Source organism: Pectinophora gossypiella, chromosome 3 (genome assembly GCF_024362695.1).
Source record: "Pectinophora gossypiella chromosome 3, ilPecGoss1.1, whole genome shotgun sequence".
Lineage (NCBI taxonomy): Eukaryota > Metazoa > Arthropoda > Insecta > Lepidoptera > Gelechiidae > Pectinophora > Pectinophora gossypiella.
In genome coordinates, this window is record NC_065406.1 from 7457576 (window position 1) to 7476545 (window position 18970).

Here is an 18970-nt window from a genome sequence, read left to right on the forward strand (position 1 = left end):
TATTAATGTTTTATTTTAGCTAACACACGCAATTAGGGAGAGTTTGTAGGAGCTTGTTGAGGTGCCTCCCGATTTAGTAGGTAGGTACCCCACAAAAAAATATGCGAATAGTGAACCTATACTACTTATTCGTATCACGTAGTAATATAATAACGTACATACTTACGTCACCATGACTCACTAATATTATGACTAAGTTATTAGATTTATTGTTAGCCGATGATATTAAAGTGTGCCTGTGTTAAGTCCCGGACAAAATCCGAATCTGGATATTAGGTAGGTACCCACACACACCTATACAGGGTGTTAGTGACATCGTAACGAGAACTTTGAGGGATGATTCAGATCGGAATTTTCCGTCGCAAAAGTATGGAACTGAAAATAAACTAAAAAAAAAACACAAAAATTTTCATGAATTTTCCGACAGAAAATATTGATAGCAACTCAATCATGGTCTGAATCATCCTCCTCAGTATTCATTATAATAATAATAAAAATAATAATAAAATATATTTATTTACCAAAAACATTTTTAACAAGTTACACAAAGAAACAATATAAGTTGAAGTTATACATAGTCAATGCTTTCCTGCCTTCTAAACTAGGGGAACCTGTGTCTTAGGAGGCAGTGTTCATCCGTGAGCTTGTTATTAACTTACAAGTTTATGCTGTTTATTCATTACGATGTCACTGACACACTGTAATTATGTTCTGTATCTACTATGATTACAAATAAGATTACAATAAGATGGATAAGTTTTATAAAAATTAGTACCTACTTACTGTTTCCTTGTTCTGGTCCAATGAAGTATATTTGTATCACGCCTGTTTTTAAGAATTAAAGGCGGCGCCACTTTCGTTTCCGGTTTACAGCGCTTCTTAACTGGTGGTCCCTGAAAGCATCCTAAGTGACCCGCGAAGTCATTTACCATCAACATTATAAAAGCTTTAAAACATAACATAGCATCATGTCTATATGTATCTGTGAAGGGGTAGGCAGAGGTTTATAGTAATACATTCTACTCGTCAGCTATGTTTTAGTCCGATGTAAATAATAGGGGGCGAGCCTATAGCCATTACCCAGGCACAAATCCCGGAACTACTTGATTACTGTGATCCAATAAAGAATTTGAATTCATAAAGTCCAATTCAGTGGTTTTGAGCTCGAGCCGGGACCGAATTCGAACCCGCGACAGAATGATATAAGTTTCTACGTTCTCCGAACTGGGCTATCAGGATTTCAAAAGCTAAATTATGATAACTAACCGAACCCGTAGGACAGCGGTAGGTACCTAGACCTACCCACTCCAATTCGAAATTGGATAGTTTCTTATTGGCTTTAACAACTGCCCACGTAGCCTAATAAGATATTAAGTAGTTTCGTTCTAACTTTGCTACTAGCATGTTGTGGAGTACTTAAGCGAAAGCCTCAAGAGGCTGGTGTTGTGGTAAAACGAGCCATTCATTATGAGATAAGTAGTTGGAAACGTGAGTGGCGCGCATGCGGGGAGGGGAAGCGGGCGCCGGTGTTTCAGCCGGCCAGTCGAGCCACACTTCAGTCTCGTCTGTGACATGAAAGGGCGCGATCCTTCACACGTAACACGGTGCTTCGAGAAATGCATCACCATGAACAGCCGCCAGGGAATGCATGTAACGGTAAGTCCTTTTTCCTTACCCACTCTTCAACTTCAGTAAGAATTTTGCGCAGTTTTCGTCAGAAGGAAATTGGAAGGCTGATGCAATTACAACGTGTTCGAAACCTCTTATATAGATATGTAGGTAGCTGTACTTATATATCCTTTAATTTTTTTGCAATTTCAAAGGGTTGGGAATATAATTTTCTAAAGTTTCACCTATTATAGTAGTATTATATTATGTACGTATGTGCAGGAATTAGTAGTATAGATGTCACTGGTATTTTCTGTCTATAAAACATTTTTCTGCCTGAAAATGGCATGAAATTTTCTACAAATAACTAAAACACATACCACGGTAAGTTTATTTTTATTTTGTCATGCTCAAAGTACGTAATTGAAACAATTTAATGTTAATGATAGGGTAGCATGCCACTAAGGGTGCGAGTCGTTCAAGGTCAGTCTACGCCACGCTAGCCGTCCGCCCGCCCTGGCGTGCAGCCCGTCCGCCCCCGCCCGTAAAATTAATGCCATTATTTATCAAGTTGACCCTCAGGCCTTTCACCAAACGAGGCGTTATTTAATGTAAATTCCGTCTGATTTATAGCTATAAACTTTTACCTTATGGCTTTCTTGTTAAATTTATTTTATAAGTAGGTTAAGTGAGTATACGAAATATGTTACAGAAGTAAGTAAGTATCTATTCGTGTTCCTCACGTTGTAAAAGGAGGTTAAGTATAGTAAATCAATAGGTACACTATAAATAGTATTTTAGCACATTCAGAAGTTTGTCGAACTTTCTTAACAGTCTAAATAAAGACTACTACAGGCTTCTAGTGGTATAAAGGAAAACAACTTGCTATATAAGAATAATAAGAAACCTACTTTTAACAGTCACGTAGCAATTTATATCGCGCATATGTCTTATGTGCCATGTTTCTTTTAGCCTAGCAAGTATAAATCAAATTGAGGTCCCCTATTGTGTCGACATTATTCATTGGTGTCGTTGTACCAATCAAATTGTCTTGTCTTGTCGTTATGTCCGCACTCACATACCTACCTATCGTCACATCACAGCTCGATTTGTTTGATGATTTGCAATCGCGACGCAGGGGAGAATCTTTTGAAAGTATTCTATTTATAAATTAAAGCTTCAATAAAGACATGTCCGGCCAAGTAGTTAATGCCATCTGCGGCAAATCTACAATAAGTCACGTCAAAAAAGAAAAAAAATAAAATAAAATAAAGACATGCAATAAGTACTTACACTTTTGTAAATGTTTTTTAAATAATTTGCACGTGTCACATTAATTTGCTGCGCTATCAACAAGCTTGAGCCTCTAAACCGCTCTACATTTTTGCGAATGGGTCGTGTAGGTACTAGGTTCAAGATAAATTATGAAATTCTGATTACTAATAAAGACAGATCTAAAACTAACGAAAACCATTTTCATTTTTCTATTTAACTTATTTATGAATTGAACTCAAGAAATATGACATACTTACTTAATAAGTCCGACATTTTATCACATTTTTCTATGACGTCACAGTGTGCTTTTTTATACAAATTCCATAGTAATTTCGTGTTTAGACGTTTAGTAAAAACTTAAAAAGTAACTGATATGACTAGTTGGAAACTAGCCTATTGTTTTAGGGGGAATTATTATAACTTTATAAAGAAAGAAAGAATTTTAGAATATTTGTTATTATGAATCACATATTAGACTGAATTCTAAGAAAAGTAGGTAAGTACCTACATAAAAAAAAAAAAAATATTTCTGAGTTGCTTCCCATCCAAATCAGCGCCAGGACGGAGCTTTCTACCTACATAAATATTGTCTATACGTTATTACACTCAATAAAATACCTACTTACTTATAAGAGCACGTCCAGTACTATTTTAGACACGTAGAAATAAAACACGAGCCAAATTACCACTGACTAATTGAATTTGTTTATTAGCATTGTTCGGGCGCGTGAAACTCGAAGCGTGTCTGTGGTCTGGTTGACCATGTCGTCTTCCGTATCAAGAATACGCACAATACAAGACCTAATATTTGGTACTAAGTAGGTTCATTCTCTATGTGGGTTGTGAGATCAATGACTGATCTCATCAACTCTGGTTATTATTAATAAGGGTTATTATTTAAGTCGCCAAAGGCCTCTAACATAGTTCATGACTAGTTTTATTAATACCTACCTACTCTTACGCACTTTTTCCGGGTTTAATATAATTCTTAGTTCAACCACTTTCGATTCATCGTTTTATACGCTCGTCGGTTGTTGGTACACCACATTATCGAGCTTTTCTGAAGTACGTCTCCAATTTGGTCGACGTAAGTATCCTCGATATTGCCTTCTCTGCCAACCCTTTTACTATTATTAGCCCTATAAATAGCTTTCGTAATTCCACTATCACATCACATGCTCTACATGCTGACCAATTTTCTTGTAGGTACTTTCACCGAATTTTCCGTTATCACACTTTGCTAGTCATATCGTTAACATTATTGTGTACTATTTCCCTAACAGAGACAAATCGGGCTTGTTCAAAAAATGTTATTGGTTCAAATCTTACGTGAGATTATTGAGTAATTGTAATGTGATCACTCACAATTGTGTTATAATGCGGCGACTCTACAAAAATAATGATAAACTACTGATTCGTGAAGTAAATTATTTAATTCCATTTACATTTCTCATAATTGCCTTATCGATATCAATCGTGATTCACTTTATGGCATCAAAATCCTCGCAACTATATTTGTCCTTATACCTACCAAAATAATTCCGCCTGTATCATTTTATTGAGTAGATTAGATTAGTCTGGGCGCTTTTATTGAAACTGAAATTATTACAATTGATAGAGGATTAGGTAAAGGTTACGGGAAGAGTAAAATGATGTCTAACATATTTTTACGTCGCATCTTTTACTGAAATAAATCTTCTCTACTGTACCTACGTACTGGGAGTAAAGAATACACATAGATGCCTTCCAGCTGATATCATACCGTGCCTACAGAACAAGTCGACTAACGCTTATGATACTCCATTAATTAGTCTTTGTGGTATCTCCATTACAGTAGTTCTTATTAATAGATCCATTAACATACATAACAGTACAGTGAATATCAATACGTGGACATTATAGTATCTCGTGACAACAATCATGAAAGAAACGTCTTTCAATAATTGTCCGCACGTGAAGTCATTGACTGAACGAATGTTTTGATTGATTACCTATAAGGCTCCGGCTATAGGTACGTACAATCATTAATGCTTAAATTGTACACAATATGTATTTCTCATCTGTGTACAGTCATGAGCAATATAATGTACCCACTTTAGAACTCGGTCGCACTAACATATTTGATATTTAGTGAGACTTACAGTTCAATTTGTAAAAAAGTTAATGTGACATGATACCAAAGTGTATACATATTAATGCTCGTGACCGTACGATACTTTAGGTGACATTAGCAGCTATGTACCTACTTCTGAACCCTGTCGCACTAATATATACATTTAGTAAGTCTTGTCAAAAATGAGATATGGCAGCAAGGCTGCGCGCCGCCGCCGCCGCGGTGGATTTCAGGGTAGGTAACCTAGTGCATACAAACTCGAACATTATAAAATATCGTTAGCTGGGTTCGCTCCCGGTGCCGTCTTTAATTGGGGTGCTACTAGTTCCTAAATAATATAGCTTTGTTTGTGTGTGCCGAATAACTACGTGGAGCGACGGCGGCAACCAAAATTGCTGGCAGTGCCGCGGGGCCGCACCAACCTGCTTAACAAATTGCCTTTAATCCGCGCGCTGCACACACTCAATGAGGTTGCAACCAGGATCGACTTATTTGTTTGTAGTCTGAGCGAATTTGAAAAAGCTACCTTGTATGTATTGTGTTATTTGTCATAAGTAGATATAAGTGCTGTACTATCGGATTAGGATGGTCCTGTAATGTAGTTTTAAGTTTTGGTAAATAAATAAATAAATAAGTAAATAAATATTTTAGTAATCTGCGATACGTGGAAATTCCGTCTCAATAGGGATTAATGCCGTGCGGTTACGGGTAACATACTTACATAATATTGAGTTGGGCTGTTAATTAATTCCACTTGATGTTAATTCAGATGCACGGTCTGAATCATCCCCATCAGTATTCGTTACAATGCCGCTAACACCCTGTATTATACTTACCAACATACTGGTTGGCAGAGAATCATAATTTTCGAACTCTACACGTTAGCATAGAATAAGGAATAATAATACTACGTTAGTCTTCTATGATCTCTAACTCTATATTTTTGCTTGTTAGATGAATAAGAGCAGACTGTAATTTGATTACACATACAAACAAGATCACGCTCATTTCCCGTTGGGGTAGGCAGCTACTACGGAATTTCGCTTTTCCACTAACACCAAAGCCTTCATTCATGTTCGCCGGGTAATTAGATTACCTGCTTTAATATTATAATGCAATATAATATTCAGAAAAGTACTGATATTATATAAAGTTACTAAGTAATTTGTTATGTATAAATTTTCAAATAGAGCTAATCTTTTTGATGTAATAGGTCTTCAATAAGAGTATTCCACTAAAGCCCGAAATAGCGTATAGGTAAATAAATATCCATAAATTTTAATAATTAAGGTTTCTAAAGTCAAATCTTTTTTTTGTTCCAATATTTGCATACGCAACATTTTATTCAAAGAGAGACACATTTTTGTTTTATATAAATGCGTAGCGGTTGCGAATCTTAATATATCTCGAACTGATAGAAAAAGCGGCGAAAAAATTATAATACTGATAGTCGATAAAAATGTTTACATGAGTTTATAAATCAATTTCCCTATGAAACAATCAGCCGCCTACGCTGTTCAGTTCCCAAAGACGTTTAAAGTCATCGTGACGCATGCGTGGAAATTATTGATTCCTCGACGCTGATTCGCGCTGCTGGGAAGATATTCTATTAAGCGAGGACGTCACATCTTCAGCGAGAAGATGCAGGAGCCCTGAAACGTGAAGGTCACCTTCAGACTCCAGGGCTATGAATCAATAAACGGAGCATACCTACCGCCAACACGAGCGTGCCATCTCGTTAATTGTCAATTTACTACAACGAGGCTTGTTCTACGATACAACTAATTAGCCCATGGAATATTTGGTCTCAATCAATGACTCTACCAGATACTAAGTGTGAAAATTTGCACAATACCCCAATGTTGAAGTTTTTAAATAAGTTTCATTGTATACGCTGTCATGTGACGTCGATGGCAATCTCAGAATAACTGACGGTCGAGTCTAATTATAATACGCGCATCTCTGCAACACGTACTTTTGGTATTCAAGCGTGGAATTTTGGCAATTTTTATGTACTTAACTCTTCTTTTACAAAGATAAGATTAGTCTTTGTATTTCTTTTTTATAAATATATGTAATTATATATATAGTTTTATAATGCTTAGAAAATCGGTTGCTTGCATTATATTTGCAGTAAGAAAATATCGAATAATAGGTAAGAATCAGTCACGTTTTGCTTAGATCAGAGTTAAAATCCTGTATTTAGTAAACACAGCTCATTGTGGGCTGTGAATCAAGTACTTATTACCATAAATATTCAGGCACGTTTTCGAGACCAAACGTCATAAAAGTGTGTTTAATGTGAAAATTAGGGGCTCGTACCTAATAAACGCATATCAGAGTGAGTAATATTTTTGTATAAATATGATGAAATATGTTCAAATGTTGTAAAATAGGTACCTACAGGCAACTATACTGTAAGTTTTTGCGAAAAATACATCTTATTCTTAAATATTTTTTTAGAATTCACGTTTAACTAGGTAATAAGGATACATCTTCCGTACGTACAGTATCAATCTTGGTTTATACAAGATAAATAAAGCAAAAACCAAAGGAGCGAAGTTCAGAAGTTGGCTAAGGTTGTTTGAAGGGCAAGCGGATCCTGCGGGCGACAGACTGTCCCCAGTGCTCCACCCCCTAATATAAATAGGTACCTACAGAAATACCTATCTGGTCGCAGGTAACTGACCTGCTACGACACGGCAAATTACTAGGTTGAAATATTTTATGAAGTTTCTTTGTAATTAGGTCCCCGCTATATTTAAAATTCGGGTCAATTGCGTACTGTAAGATGTACTGTAGTTTCTTGGATTTGTGTGACGCAGTTCAATCGTAAATCGTAAATTTAATAACTTAGGTAATTGAATTTGTAAGTCTTATGGTCTTCACGCATCCACATATTTTTTATAGGCTTCAAAACATAGATGCGTAAGCGCGAAAAAATCTACAATAAAATACCAGATAATATTTTAAATTAAGTAGTCAGAAAATAAATTTAAAGTTCATGTGAAGCTTACTTTATGTAAAAAAGCTTATTATAAGATTAATGACTACTTACTTAAATTATAAAAATGTATCTCTAGTTATTAAATAACTTGTAATGTATACCCTCATTGGTTTTTAAAAGATGTGTTGCTGTTGCAGTTTCTTGTCATTTCTTCTCCTCAGCCATAAAACCTTGCGAAATGACGTAAATTCAAAAATGTTATATTGACCTTCAACAAGTTTATCCATGATAATTACGTTGAATAAATGATTCTGATTTCTGATTTCTAAGTCAATGGTTCAAAAGGTTGGGCATGTACCTAAGTCTCATTGTGCGAAAAACCATTATTTTCATTTCGCATGACAGGTACATTATTTTGAAATTGATTCGAGACAGAAATAACTATGTACTTACTTACCTTTGAAAATAAATATGAAATTATTTTCTTTATTCTCCATGCTCCATGCGGTTGATTGAGGGGAGGCCTGTGCCCAGTATTTGGTCTGAATAATAGGCTATTTATGTTTATGTCCTGTATTATAATTTTCTTATAAAACGTACATAACATAACAAATACTTTATTAAGTACACAAAGAGGAAATACAAAATACGAAACAAAAAGAAATAGAAAGAGTACAATAGGCAGCCTTATTATTAAATAGCAATATCTACCTCATCATCACCAGCCCAATAACGTCCCCACTGCTGGGGCACGGGCCTTCCCTATGGATGGATAGGGAGATCGGGCCTTAAACCACCACGCGGGCCCAGTACGGATTGGTGGTTATTAACGACTGCTAATGCAGCCGGGACCAACGGCTTAACGTGCCTTCCGAAGCACGGAGGAGCTCGAGATGAAAACTTTTTTTTGTGGTCACCCATCCTATGACCGGCCTTTGCGAAAGTTGCTTAACTTCAACAATCGCATGCCGTGCGCGTTTACCGCTGCGCCACCGAGCTCCTCAGTAAAAATGTATTGTAAATATCTACCTATTTCTTTAGATTATTGCTTTGACGGCCTCTGTGGTCCAGTGGTTGAGCGTTAGGCTCACAATCCGGAGGTTCCGGGTTCGAATCCCGGTGGGGACATATCACAAAAATCATTTTGTGATCCCTAGTTTGGTTAGGACATTACAGGCTGATCACCTGATTGTCCGAAAGTAAGATGATCCGTGCTTCGGAAGGCACGTTAAGCCGTTGGTCCCGGTTACTACTTACTGATGTAAGTGAGTAATCGTTACATGAGCCATGCCAGGGACCGTTGGCGGCTCAATAATAACCCTGACACTAGGGTTGCTGAGGTTCCCACAACCCACACGATAGAAGAAGATTGCTTGGAGGTTTCATACAAACTCTGACCCGCTTGTCTCGTTTTCCTAGCTCTGTGTGAATCAAGATTAAGAATATCTAATTTCAGTGGGTGACCTTTGACATTTTCCTGCACTCCGGGCACTAACAATGTTACGAGTTTCCCTTTCAGGTTGTAATAATACTTAACAGGAGGAAAATAGACATGCCATCCCACTTCATAATAATTAAAGTATTTATCCAAATATATAAACTAATTGAATGGTGCAACCGTTGAGAGTAGAAATTAAAAATTCATTTTTATGAAATAAAAAAAATGTACTTATTGTAAAAATGTATTGTAAAAAGTTATTTAAAATTATTAAGTAGGTACTATAAATACATTCCTGGAAATTGGTACATTTAATGATCCTAACTAGGAACAAGGCACTTATAGCTAAAACAGAAATCAATCTGAGCTTCTATTTGTAAATCTATAAATCAAACTTGAATGATTTATGTCCACTTTATGTCACAGTAAGTAGATAGGCACTTGTGCTTTTATGACTCCTATATAGACTCTATTTTGGCATAGGTACTAATAGTTTACTCCACGTGTAGATATAATTTTTAGTCAGAAGAGCCATTAGCGCCTTCTGCAAAACGTTAACTACTAGGGATTTATTAGAAAACAAAACAATTGCAAGGCAGGGAAAGGTAAGGAAAAATAAGTATTACACTTATACTATGTCACTACAGCACGGGTGAAGCCTTCAGCGCTCCAAATCTGCGGCAATCTACTATAAGTCACTTAAAAAAAAGTCACTACACCTCGAGCGGCAATAGCTACACATCAGAGGGTTTTCCTCCGGTTCCCTGATCCATAAACCTAATTTGTCTTGCGAAAGGTTTTCGTGCATTTACATTTATTGGAACACGCGAACTCTTTTCGACATTCAGATCAACCTCATGGATCAGGGAATTGAATTAAAGAAACTGATGTGTATTGCCGTTCTAAGCCGCTCCCAGTTGGTGGCAAACGGCCTAGTACTTAGACTGTTTATGTGTATGCACTTTAGTACTTACGCAGTTTCATGTTTATAGTACTAACAAACGTATATCTCTATTGAATACACTTAGCTCATAAAATTAATGGGAGGTAACAAGAGCCAGGCACTCGGCTTGGTATGCTAGGATCGCATGTTACTCACGTCGGCAAATGATAGACGCTCAGTTTACTAATTGTTTCACACGACTTTATTCTCCAGATATAAAGTTGATATTGAACCAATCAAAAACTGCTACTCGTATAAGGTACAAAGTTGTGAAATTATACTCTGTGCCAATGCTACGTACAGTGTGTTTATGTAGTCGAAGTTTATTTTTTGGATAAAAACCGGTCCAAAAGTTAGTTAGGCACGTATTTTATTTTTAATGTAAGTAATAAATATTTTTATAGTTTTAAGACACATCTTTAGATGTGTTCCTTTCAGAAACATATTTCAAGTAAATAATTTTATAGTAATTTAAATGCTAGGATCGCATGTTACTCACGTCGGCAAATGATAGACGCTCAGTTTACTAATTGTTTCATACGACTTTATTCTCCAGATATAAAGTTGATATTGAACCAATCAAAAACTGCTACTCGTATAAGGTACAAAGTTGTGAAATTATACTCTGTGCCAATGCTACGTACAGTGTGTTTATGTAGTCGAAGTTTATTTTTTGGATAAAAACCGGTCCAAAAGTTAGTTAGGCACGTACCTATTTTATTTTTAATGTAAGTAATAAATATTTTTATAGTTTTAAGACACATCTTTAGATGTGTTCCTTTCAGAAACATATTTCAAGTAAATAATTTTATAGTAATTTAAATGCTTATTGCAACCTCTTTCGATGAAGAAACCTTGAAATGAAATCTCTTTCGTTATTTTTTTATTTTATTTTGTTTTTATAAAATTCTCCTTTAATAAAAACAAAATAAATCAGATTTATTGATGGCCGTAATCTTTGAAAAAATAAATGTAATGCCATTTGAAATACTGAAGAAAAATAAAAATATTTCTTTATTTTACATATGGCTATAATTACGATTTTATGTTATCATTTCGGCCTGTTAGCAATTACTTAAGCTTAAAAGGGTTTTGAAGAAAAAAGTATTTGAAATGAAAATTGTTTTTGTTTTTTAACTAAGATCTTTTTTCTAGGATTCTGAACTGGGCTTGCGTGTACTGCTGTTATACTTAATTAGATGTAATGTTTTATAAATGAACTATACTATTTCAGTACTAGAATCCCAATGAGTAGGTAGGTGCAATTATAATGCTTGGTACACTATTGCGCAGTTGCATATTGCAATATTGTTACGACGTCCTCTAGGCGTGTAGTTGTGGCCAAAAGTTAATGTCCATGTAATGGATTGTTAGGTTGGAGTTATTGTTTATGTGACAAATGCGTCATTACAGTAGTGAGTGGTATGTGGAGAGGGCGCGAGGCTCAGGTGTCGGATCGCCCATTGATCGCGGGCGGCGGCGGCGGGGCCCGCGCCCACGTGCTCGCTCGCGCCGGGAATAGACAGTACATCCCGCGCCGTCGCCCCTCGTCCACATCTCTACCGACATCACGCTACATTTTCCACGCCGGAAAAATTCAACCCGCAATTCATCAAGCCAGCTCACTCTCTATAAACCAAACCTCATGCAATAAATAACAGATTTTCACTCAACCGCCAAAACTGCGCTAGTTAAGTACTTCCGCGTTTTCATATTTTTTAAAGGTCACGGTGTATCAGTTCGAAACGTAAGCAATATAGTCGTCAGTAATTGTTGGTGTCGTTGCTAATTAATCGTACGTGTTCGTTTTGCAAACGTGATACTGTGATATTGTTGGAGTGTTAGTTTGACATTGGGTAAGGCAGGATTGGCTCGTGGGCGTGTGTAACGACGCGGAATTTATTTTGAATTTAGTACGATTTAATTTTGGTTGGCGACGGGTGTTGATGGTTGGCGTGTGAAGGCGGGAAGGCGGTTTATTCGGCGCCGGCGCCGGTGTCGGCGGAGCGCGGCGCATGTGCGATGCGATGCGCGAGAAACTGGCGGCCCTCCTGCGGGGCACGGTGCGCGGTTCGCACCACACTCCTGACAAACTCAACAATGGCACCATATCTCCAGTATTCACTGATGAAGGTTACTATCATAAGTTCTGCCTTGGATGTATACTCAAACGCATAACATTAACTTTATATTAGTTACTAATTCATCAATAATAGTTCGGAAGCTGCACAAATATTTTACTTTATAAAGTCACCTTTTTTAAAAATTTAAATTTTCCTTGTTTGGTTATAAATATACAGTCACTGGTTTCTTTAGACATCTATCTAATTAACTTACTTTACTTTAAATATGTACATAATTTCATAAGTATTTAACATTTTAAGCTTAATTTATAAAATATATCGCTTGGACCTCCGAACAGTTAATACCTGAACCATTTTTACGACTATACACGTGACACTTACTTTGTTTGTATTAGGTACTTATGTCCAAACAAATGTAACCAATGTATAATAAAAAGTTGAAAGAACAATGCTCAATATGATAAAGCGCCATTCATCATAACCAAAATAGGAATGAAGAATGTTATATACTTAATAAAAAAATACATGTACTTATTGTGACTTAAAACCTTATCTTTAGATTTAATACTTACTTACTTAAAAATTGCTTGCACTTACATGCTTACGTAGGAAATTAAATTTGTAACTCTACATTCTAACGAGAATAGAATTACTTAGATGATTTTAATATTGTCGTATGTAAGTAACACTCGTTATTAACTCGTAACATAGTAGTTTCATTGTCACGACCTTTAGTTTCTTTCAAACACCAACTTATCTCTCTGAATGATTGTTTTGTAAGTAACTTTTAGGAACAAGTGTGAAAAAGTAAGTTTCTGCGCGCGAATTTGCAGACTGTTCTTAGAAACAAGTTCACGATGAGTGTAGGTACTTACGAGGAGCGTCTGAGGTTTATATTTAAGAGGAAAATAACTTGTCTAAAACGTTTCATTCGAGAGTGACCACTATATTGTGTTGGTGTCCGTGGGAGACATGAACCATGCAGGTATGCATGCACTTTATTAATACTTACTTATTAAAAAATATAGGTAAAATTTAAAATTATATTCAATTTATTCAGCATTTTTTTTAATAATGATTACTTACTCATAATTAAGTCCTTAGTTTTCAGATTTACGATTTCAGGTTTCATATTAAAAGGATTGCACTTACATCGTGTTGAATAATGCGCTTTTTTTTTATTTTACCCTTACAATTTGTTTAATAATCTTAGTTAGTTACCTATAGGTAGGTAGAAACTAGTATACTGATTCATGTGTGTAAATAAGGTATTCCCGGCTTTAGAAACCTGAAAGCGGATATTGCAGTTATACTGATCATTGATATCATACCTACTTACATGCTAATGAACTTTGGACGATTTTGGTTTTAAAGTATCAAATATAGTACCTACAACTATATAATAAATCATATTTGCCAAATAAATATCTACAGCAACGAATGGATTTTCTATGTATTGACGTAGTGTTAATGTTTATTCTATGGTATCGAGTTGTTGGCAATTCGTACCACCGATTCTTCGTGAAGTCCATTATACTTGAATGTATATTTTTGTAAGTAGGTACTTATCGATTACTTACGTAGAAAGCCGTCGATGTTGGAAAAGGGTACTCTTTGGTTCTGCCAAGGGACCGGCGGTTATGAAAACTTGAGTTTGCGATATGCTTTGGAGCTTACTTGAGCATACTTGAATAAATTTCGTTTTCTGAATTGAACGTTCTATTCTTTAGACAGGACGAAAAGTTTTTTTTATACCTAATTGGTGTAAGTACTTAAATATTTTCCTGTTAGCCATATTGATGACATAAAAGCAGAAAAATGAGGGTTTTACTAACTCAAGTCGAACAATTTTGTTTGCTGAAGTGAGTGAAACGAATCACTTGAGTGCGTAATAATCGTAAAAGTAGATTAGGTACCTATAATATGATGATAGAATAGCGTGAGGGTCGCGGTAATCTAGTCTAATCTCTCAAGTTATATATCTATAAGAGAATGAGCCGCTAAAAGTCCATTTATTTAAGCGAATAGAGCATTCATTTAAAAAAAAAACACGTTATTTTAAGTTAAATAAAAACTATTTAAATATTTAACGGTTTAGCAAACGTTATGCCGTAGAACAATCTTACTGGTGTAACATTGTGTAGTCGAGATATTCCTGTGGCGCACGTGACTGTCTATGTGCGTCATTTGCGTAAACTTCGGATACCTAAATCTTTTTCTGTAAAATATTTCTTTCGGCCAAGGCATCTTTATGACAGGTTTACTGTCTAGAAATGTTTAGCGCTGCACTTGCAGATTTCTAGCTCATCTCTCGTTGCATCTAATAATAGTTATGCCTTGTAACAGTTTTGAAACAACAACAATAAACATGATTACGAGCACAACATTGTATAATCTTTTGTCAGGATAAATATATTTACTGATTTTCGCACACAAGTTGCGTAAACTTCTAAACTTTGAGAGGAGTCTGTTTTTGTAAGGTCATTAATTAGCTCGCGGTATACTTAGTAAGTTTTGAGTAAAAGTGTTAATAAACTTTATTAAATATTTAAGGAAGGTGTATAATAAAATTATTAACCTATGAGCTTCATCTACGTCATTATCCAAAAATATATTAGTCTCTATATGAATCTCGTTTGAAATGCTTACCTATGTACTTGTGACAAATACTTATATTCCTCAAGTTGGGGTTGTGGTGTACGTGACATAGAGCAGACGTTGTTTTGATACGTTGTCGCGTCCGGTGTCACATGAACCGCTTCGTTACACCGTACACGGCGGCATGCGCACGCGTCATCCAAATGGAAGAACCTGATCACTTCACAATACCTAAGTCGTATAGCAAAGTGTGTTAAGAATGAAGTTGTAACTCTTCAACCAATGAAGCACTGTAACGAAAGAATTCTAAATAAGTCGGTGCGTGGGGCTTTTTCTCTGGATCTAACGCGAGAATGATTTCGTATGCTAATTGTCTCGAGTTTCTGTCTTTAATTCGTTGAAATGCGTGTAGGTATCTACTCGTATGCACAACTGTAGGTACAGCTGACTACAACATCTGACTACCCCAATAGGATTATATTTGCGCTTATATTTATTTTATTTAAATATATTTAAGTATTTCTTACGGCGATCGGTCCTGCGCTGCCCGCATCCAGCGGCTTCCCGCGACCTTTACCAGACCGACCGATCGTCGTGGAGATCCTTGGGGGAGGCCTTTGCCCAGCAGTGGGCGTCGTACGGCTGATGATGATGATGATTTCTTACGGCCCGCGAGACCTGCTACGTTCAAATGTTTATTAACAAAATATTCTTCACATCCAACTAATGGTGACACTTGTCGATAGGTACATTAATACTCTTAAAAAAGAACATCTATTTATAAATAACTTGGTAAAAGAAGGATGGTCATTGAATGTCGTTGTTGTTTGGGAGCCGGTGACACTGACGTAGTGTCTGTAGGAAGCGCAAGTATGTCGTTTCGATTGAGGACTAATATTTTGGCAACGATCAGAGACCAATCGGTAAGTGTAATGGTAATTGGCATGGCACCTAAGGTTATTCTTACGCTGTTTTTTTGACACTTCTGTCGTTATTGGTGTGTTTATCAAGACAAAATCACCAATTTAGACGATATTTATTAGTATTTTGCTTTTAGGAATGTGTAAAATAATTAAAGCACATAATAACGGTTTCTTACCGCGTTTCATATCCCCATTTAAACGCGGTAAGAACCCGTTATTATGTGCTTTAATTATGATAATAAACTCACCCCGTAAACTTAAAACAATGTGTAAAATACCTGAAAAATATCGAAGTACAGTCGATAATTCAAATCAAGAAACTGTGTTTTCTAAACTGTTTTCTAGCTAATTTTGGTGTTTATATTCATTATATTATTTATAAATGAACAAAACTATTGAACCTACATTCAGCATATCATTATTGACCGCCAATATAGATGTCTAGATAGACTAGATGTTCAAGGCCTAAATGCAAGGCCGGGTCGACACATGTTCGCTGAAATATGTTCACACAGTACTAACACCGATGCGGTTAAGCAGAGGTTTAGTTATATAAATAGTAAGTGCATATAAGTAGGTAACATGCATTCAGATTTTAAAGAACGTCTAGGGCCCTTTTCTGTGTTTTCTTGCAGCTTCGCCTCCCCGGCTATACAGGTTAGGAGAAGCTGCAGTAGTTTTAGGTGGATGAGACGTTATGTAAAAAATACGATTCAAAGTGTAACTAAGTTATCTAGTGAATAAAGATATTTTTGAATTGGAATTTGAAAGATCTTAGTTCTAATATGCTATGTTGGAACATGTCTAAAGCCAGAAATAAAAATTTCCACTGAACGTATTGGACAGAAAATAAATAATGCTAAATAATATAATGTTATGTCGTAGTTAGAATTTCGGTCGCCGTTCTATACTGCCTATGTCTCTAGCTATTAAACCGTTTATGTCCGAATAACAATCTTTCTTGCCAACTGGTTGTGGTACGAGTATATTTGACTCTTTTTAATCCTAGACGGGCGTCTTACTATAAAATTGATGTAAATTATGACGTCGATGTAGCGGAATTAATAGCATTCCTTCTTATAAAATAATACAGTGCGGGCGTGTCTCTGATTGTTTTTTAAACACGTCTCCGCCCCTGAAACTAAAAATACAGTTATATACTACGTAGCAGCATTGTTCTGCATTGAATAGAGCTTATAGAGACGTCGTGCCATACAATACCCTTAATTGCACTCGATCTTTGATAACATAACCACGTGATCACAAGAAAAGTATTCTAACATGGGTACGTAGAGGACACACAGTAGATATATGTATAATAGTCAATATTATCATAAGCTCTTTGCAATATTACTTAAATTCCCCTTTGTAGTCAGTATCTACGATGATGCAAAACGATGGGCGTATATCATCAAATATATATGTTACCGGCCAAACCCGATTTTAGGCCAAACTAGTTTTGCCTAGGCTAAACTAGTTCATCCTATGTGCGATCGGATAAACCGGTACAGACTAGGCCAAACTGGTCTGTCCTAAGGGTGATAGGAGGAACTAGTTTATCCTAGGAGGAACTAGTTGAGCCTAATAAAAATAAGTTCACTTCAGGATAAACTAGTCTGGCCTAGGAGAAACTGGTTGGGCCTTCTATGAATGGGTACACGTCAAGAAAGCTACGTAGTTAGCTTAGCCTATTTTATGCTAACAGGGAATAATAAAATACCAGAAATACTAGTTATAAAATCAAGATGTATTTATCATTTGTAATTTGTAAATTAAGTACTTTACTACCTGACTTTACTACCGAACAATCAAAGCTTATTTTGCCATAAGTATGGCTCGACAATGAACACAACGCATTATACACTTTGTGTCTCGTTCGTAAAGACTACTTTTGCTTAAAACATAACTGTCATTCTAGTCCAGGTAAATACGGCGCCGACTTTAAACATTTCTGACTAGGAAATATTAGTATAGACTAGGCCAGACTAGTTTATCCTGAAGTGAACTTATTTTTATTAGGCTCAACTAGTTCCTCCTAGGATAAACTAGTTTCTCCTATCACCCTTAGGACAGACCAGTTTGGCCTAGTCTGTACCGGTTTATCCGATCGCACATAGGATGAACTAGTTTAGCCTAGGCAAAACTAGTTTGGCCTAAAATCGGGTTTGGCCGGTAACATATATAACGGAATTTTACCTGCCTACATAACTTCCTAATATTAAATTGTAACCGAAAAGCTTTGTAACAACTTTTTGTCCACATTTTGGAAACGTCTCCTAAAAGCTTTCCTCATTCTTTTATGCATTCACTCTCATCTCTTTTAAGGTCTAAGGCGAAACCTTTTACTCGTATAGCGCTACCTAATGCGCGGTTTTTACTGGAGCATTAGGTGGTCTTTTCCGACTGCCATTTCATAGAATTAATAAGTTCGCTGCCACTTCAACTAATGATTTTTACAGTCCGAATTATATAAGAGCTCAACTTCGAGTTAAGTATGTACAGAATCTCAACATATCTTGAAGCTCTCCCATAGATATTTTCATCATCATCAATATTTTGACAGATTTACTTATAGCAGGAATTGTGTAGAGAGTAGTATACTTAGCTACTCCAGTTATAGCAACAATTTAATTCAAGTTTAGGTAACAATTGGCATATGTTACAAGTACTAAACATAATGTTTGTGTTACAGGGAGCGCACGCGAAGGCGGATTGGTATGGCGCGGGTGCTCCGCCGGCTGCGACGCCGAAGACGGCGCGACGGGAGCGCTCGCCGACGGCAACATCAACCCAGGAGACAAGGTACACTCTCACATACCCTTCGCATATATACCAGTCTTACATTATCCTGCCCGAACGCAGCACTATCTACTGATTCGAATTGTAAATGATGGCTTACCATGGATGCTAAAACGCACACAAAAAAATATCTATCACATCAGCATTCGAATGCAAGAGGGATACAAGGATAATCAAATTCTGGTGCACTCTACCAGCTTTAAAAGGGTTGGTTGTTTGTATAAAATTTTCCTAGGCTTTTA

At 36.3% G+C, this 18970-nt stretch overlaps 1 protein-coding gene across 3 annotated transcripts in view; it reads left to right on the plus strand.

Annotated features, from left to right (window-relative positions):
* Positions 1 to 1536: 1536 nt before the first annotated feature.
* Positions 1537 to 18970, plus strand: part of LOC126381762 (b(0,+)-type amino acid transporter 1-like) — a 29356-nt gene continuing 11922 nt past the window's right edge. Inside the window, exons 1-2 of one of the 3 annotated variants that reach the window (XM_050031236.1) lie at positions 1537 to 1656; positions 18622 to 18731. In XM_050031236.1, coding sequence (XP_049887193.1) covers positions 1617 to 1656; positions 18622 to 18731 — 150 coding nt within the window. In that variant the 5' untranslated portion in view covers positions 1537 to 1616. Of the gene's footprint in view, positions 1657 to 11773; positions 12458 to 13056; positions 13394 to 18621; positions 18732 to 18970 lie in introns of those variants that run through there. The other 2 variants (XM_050031235.1, XM_050031237.1) reach the window with 2 other exon arrangements.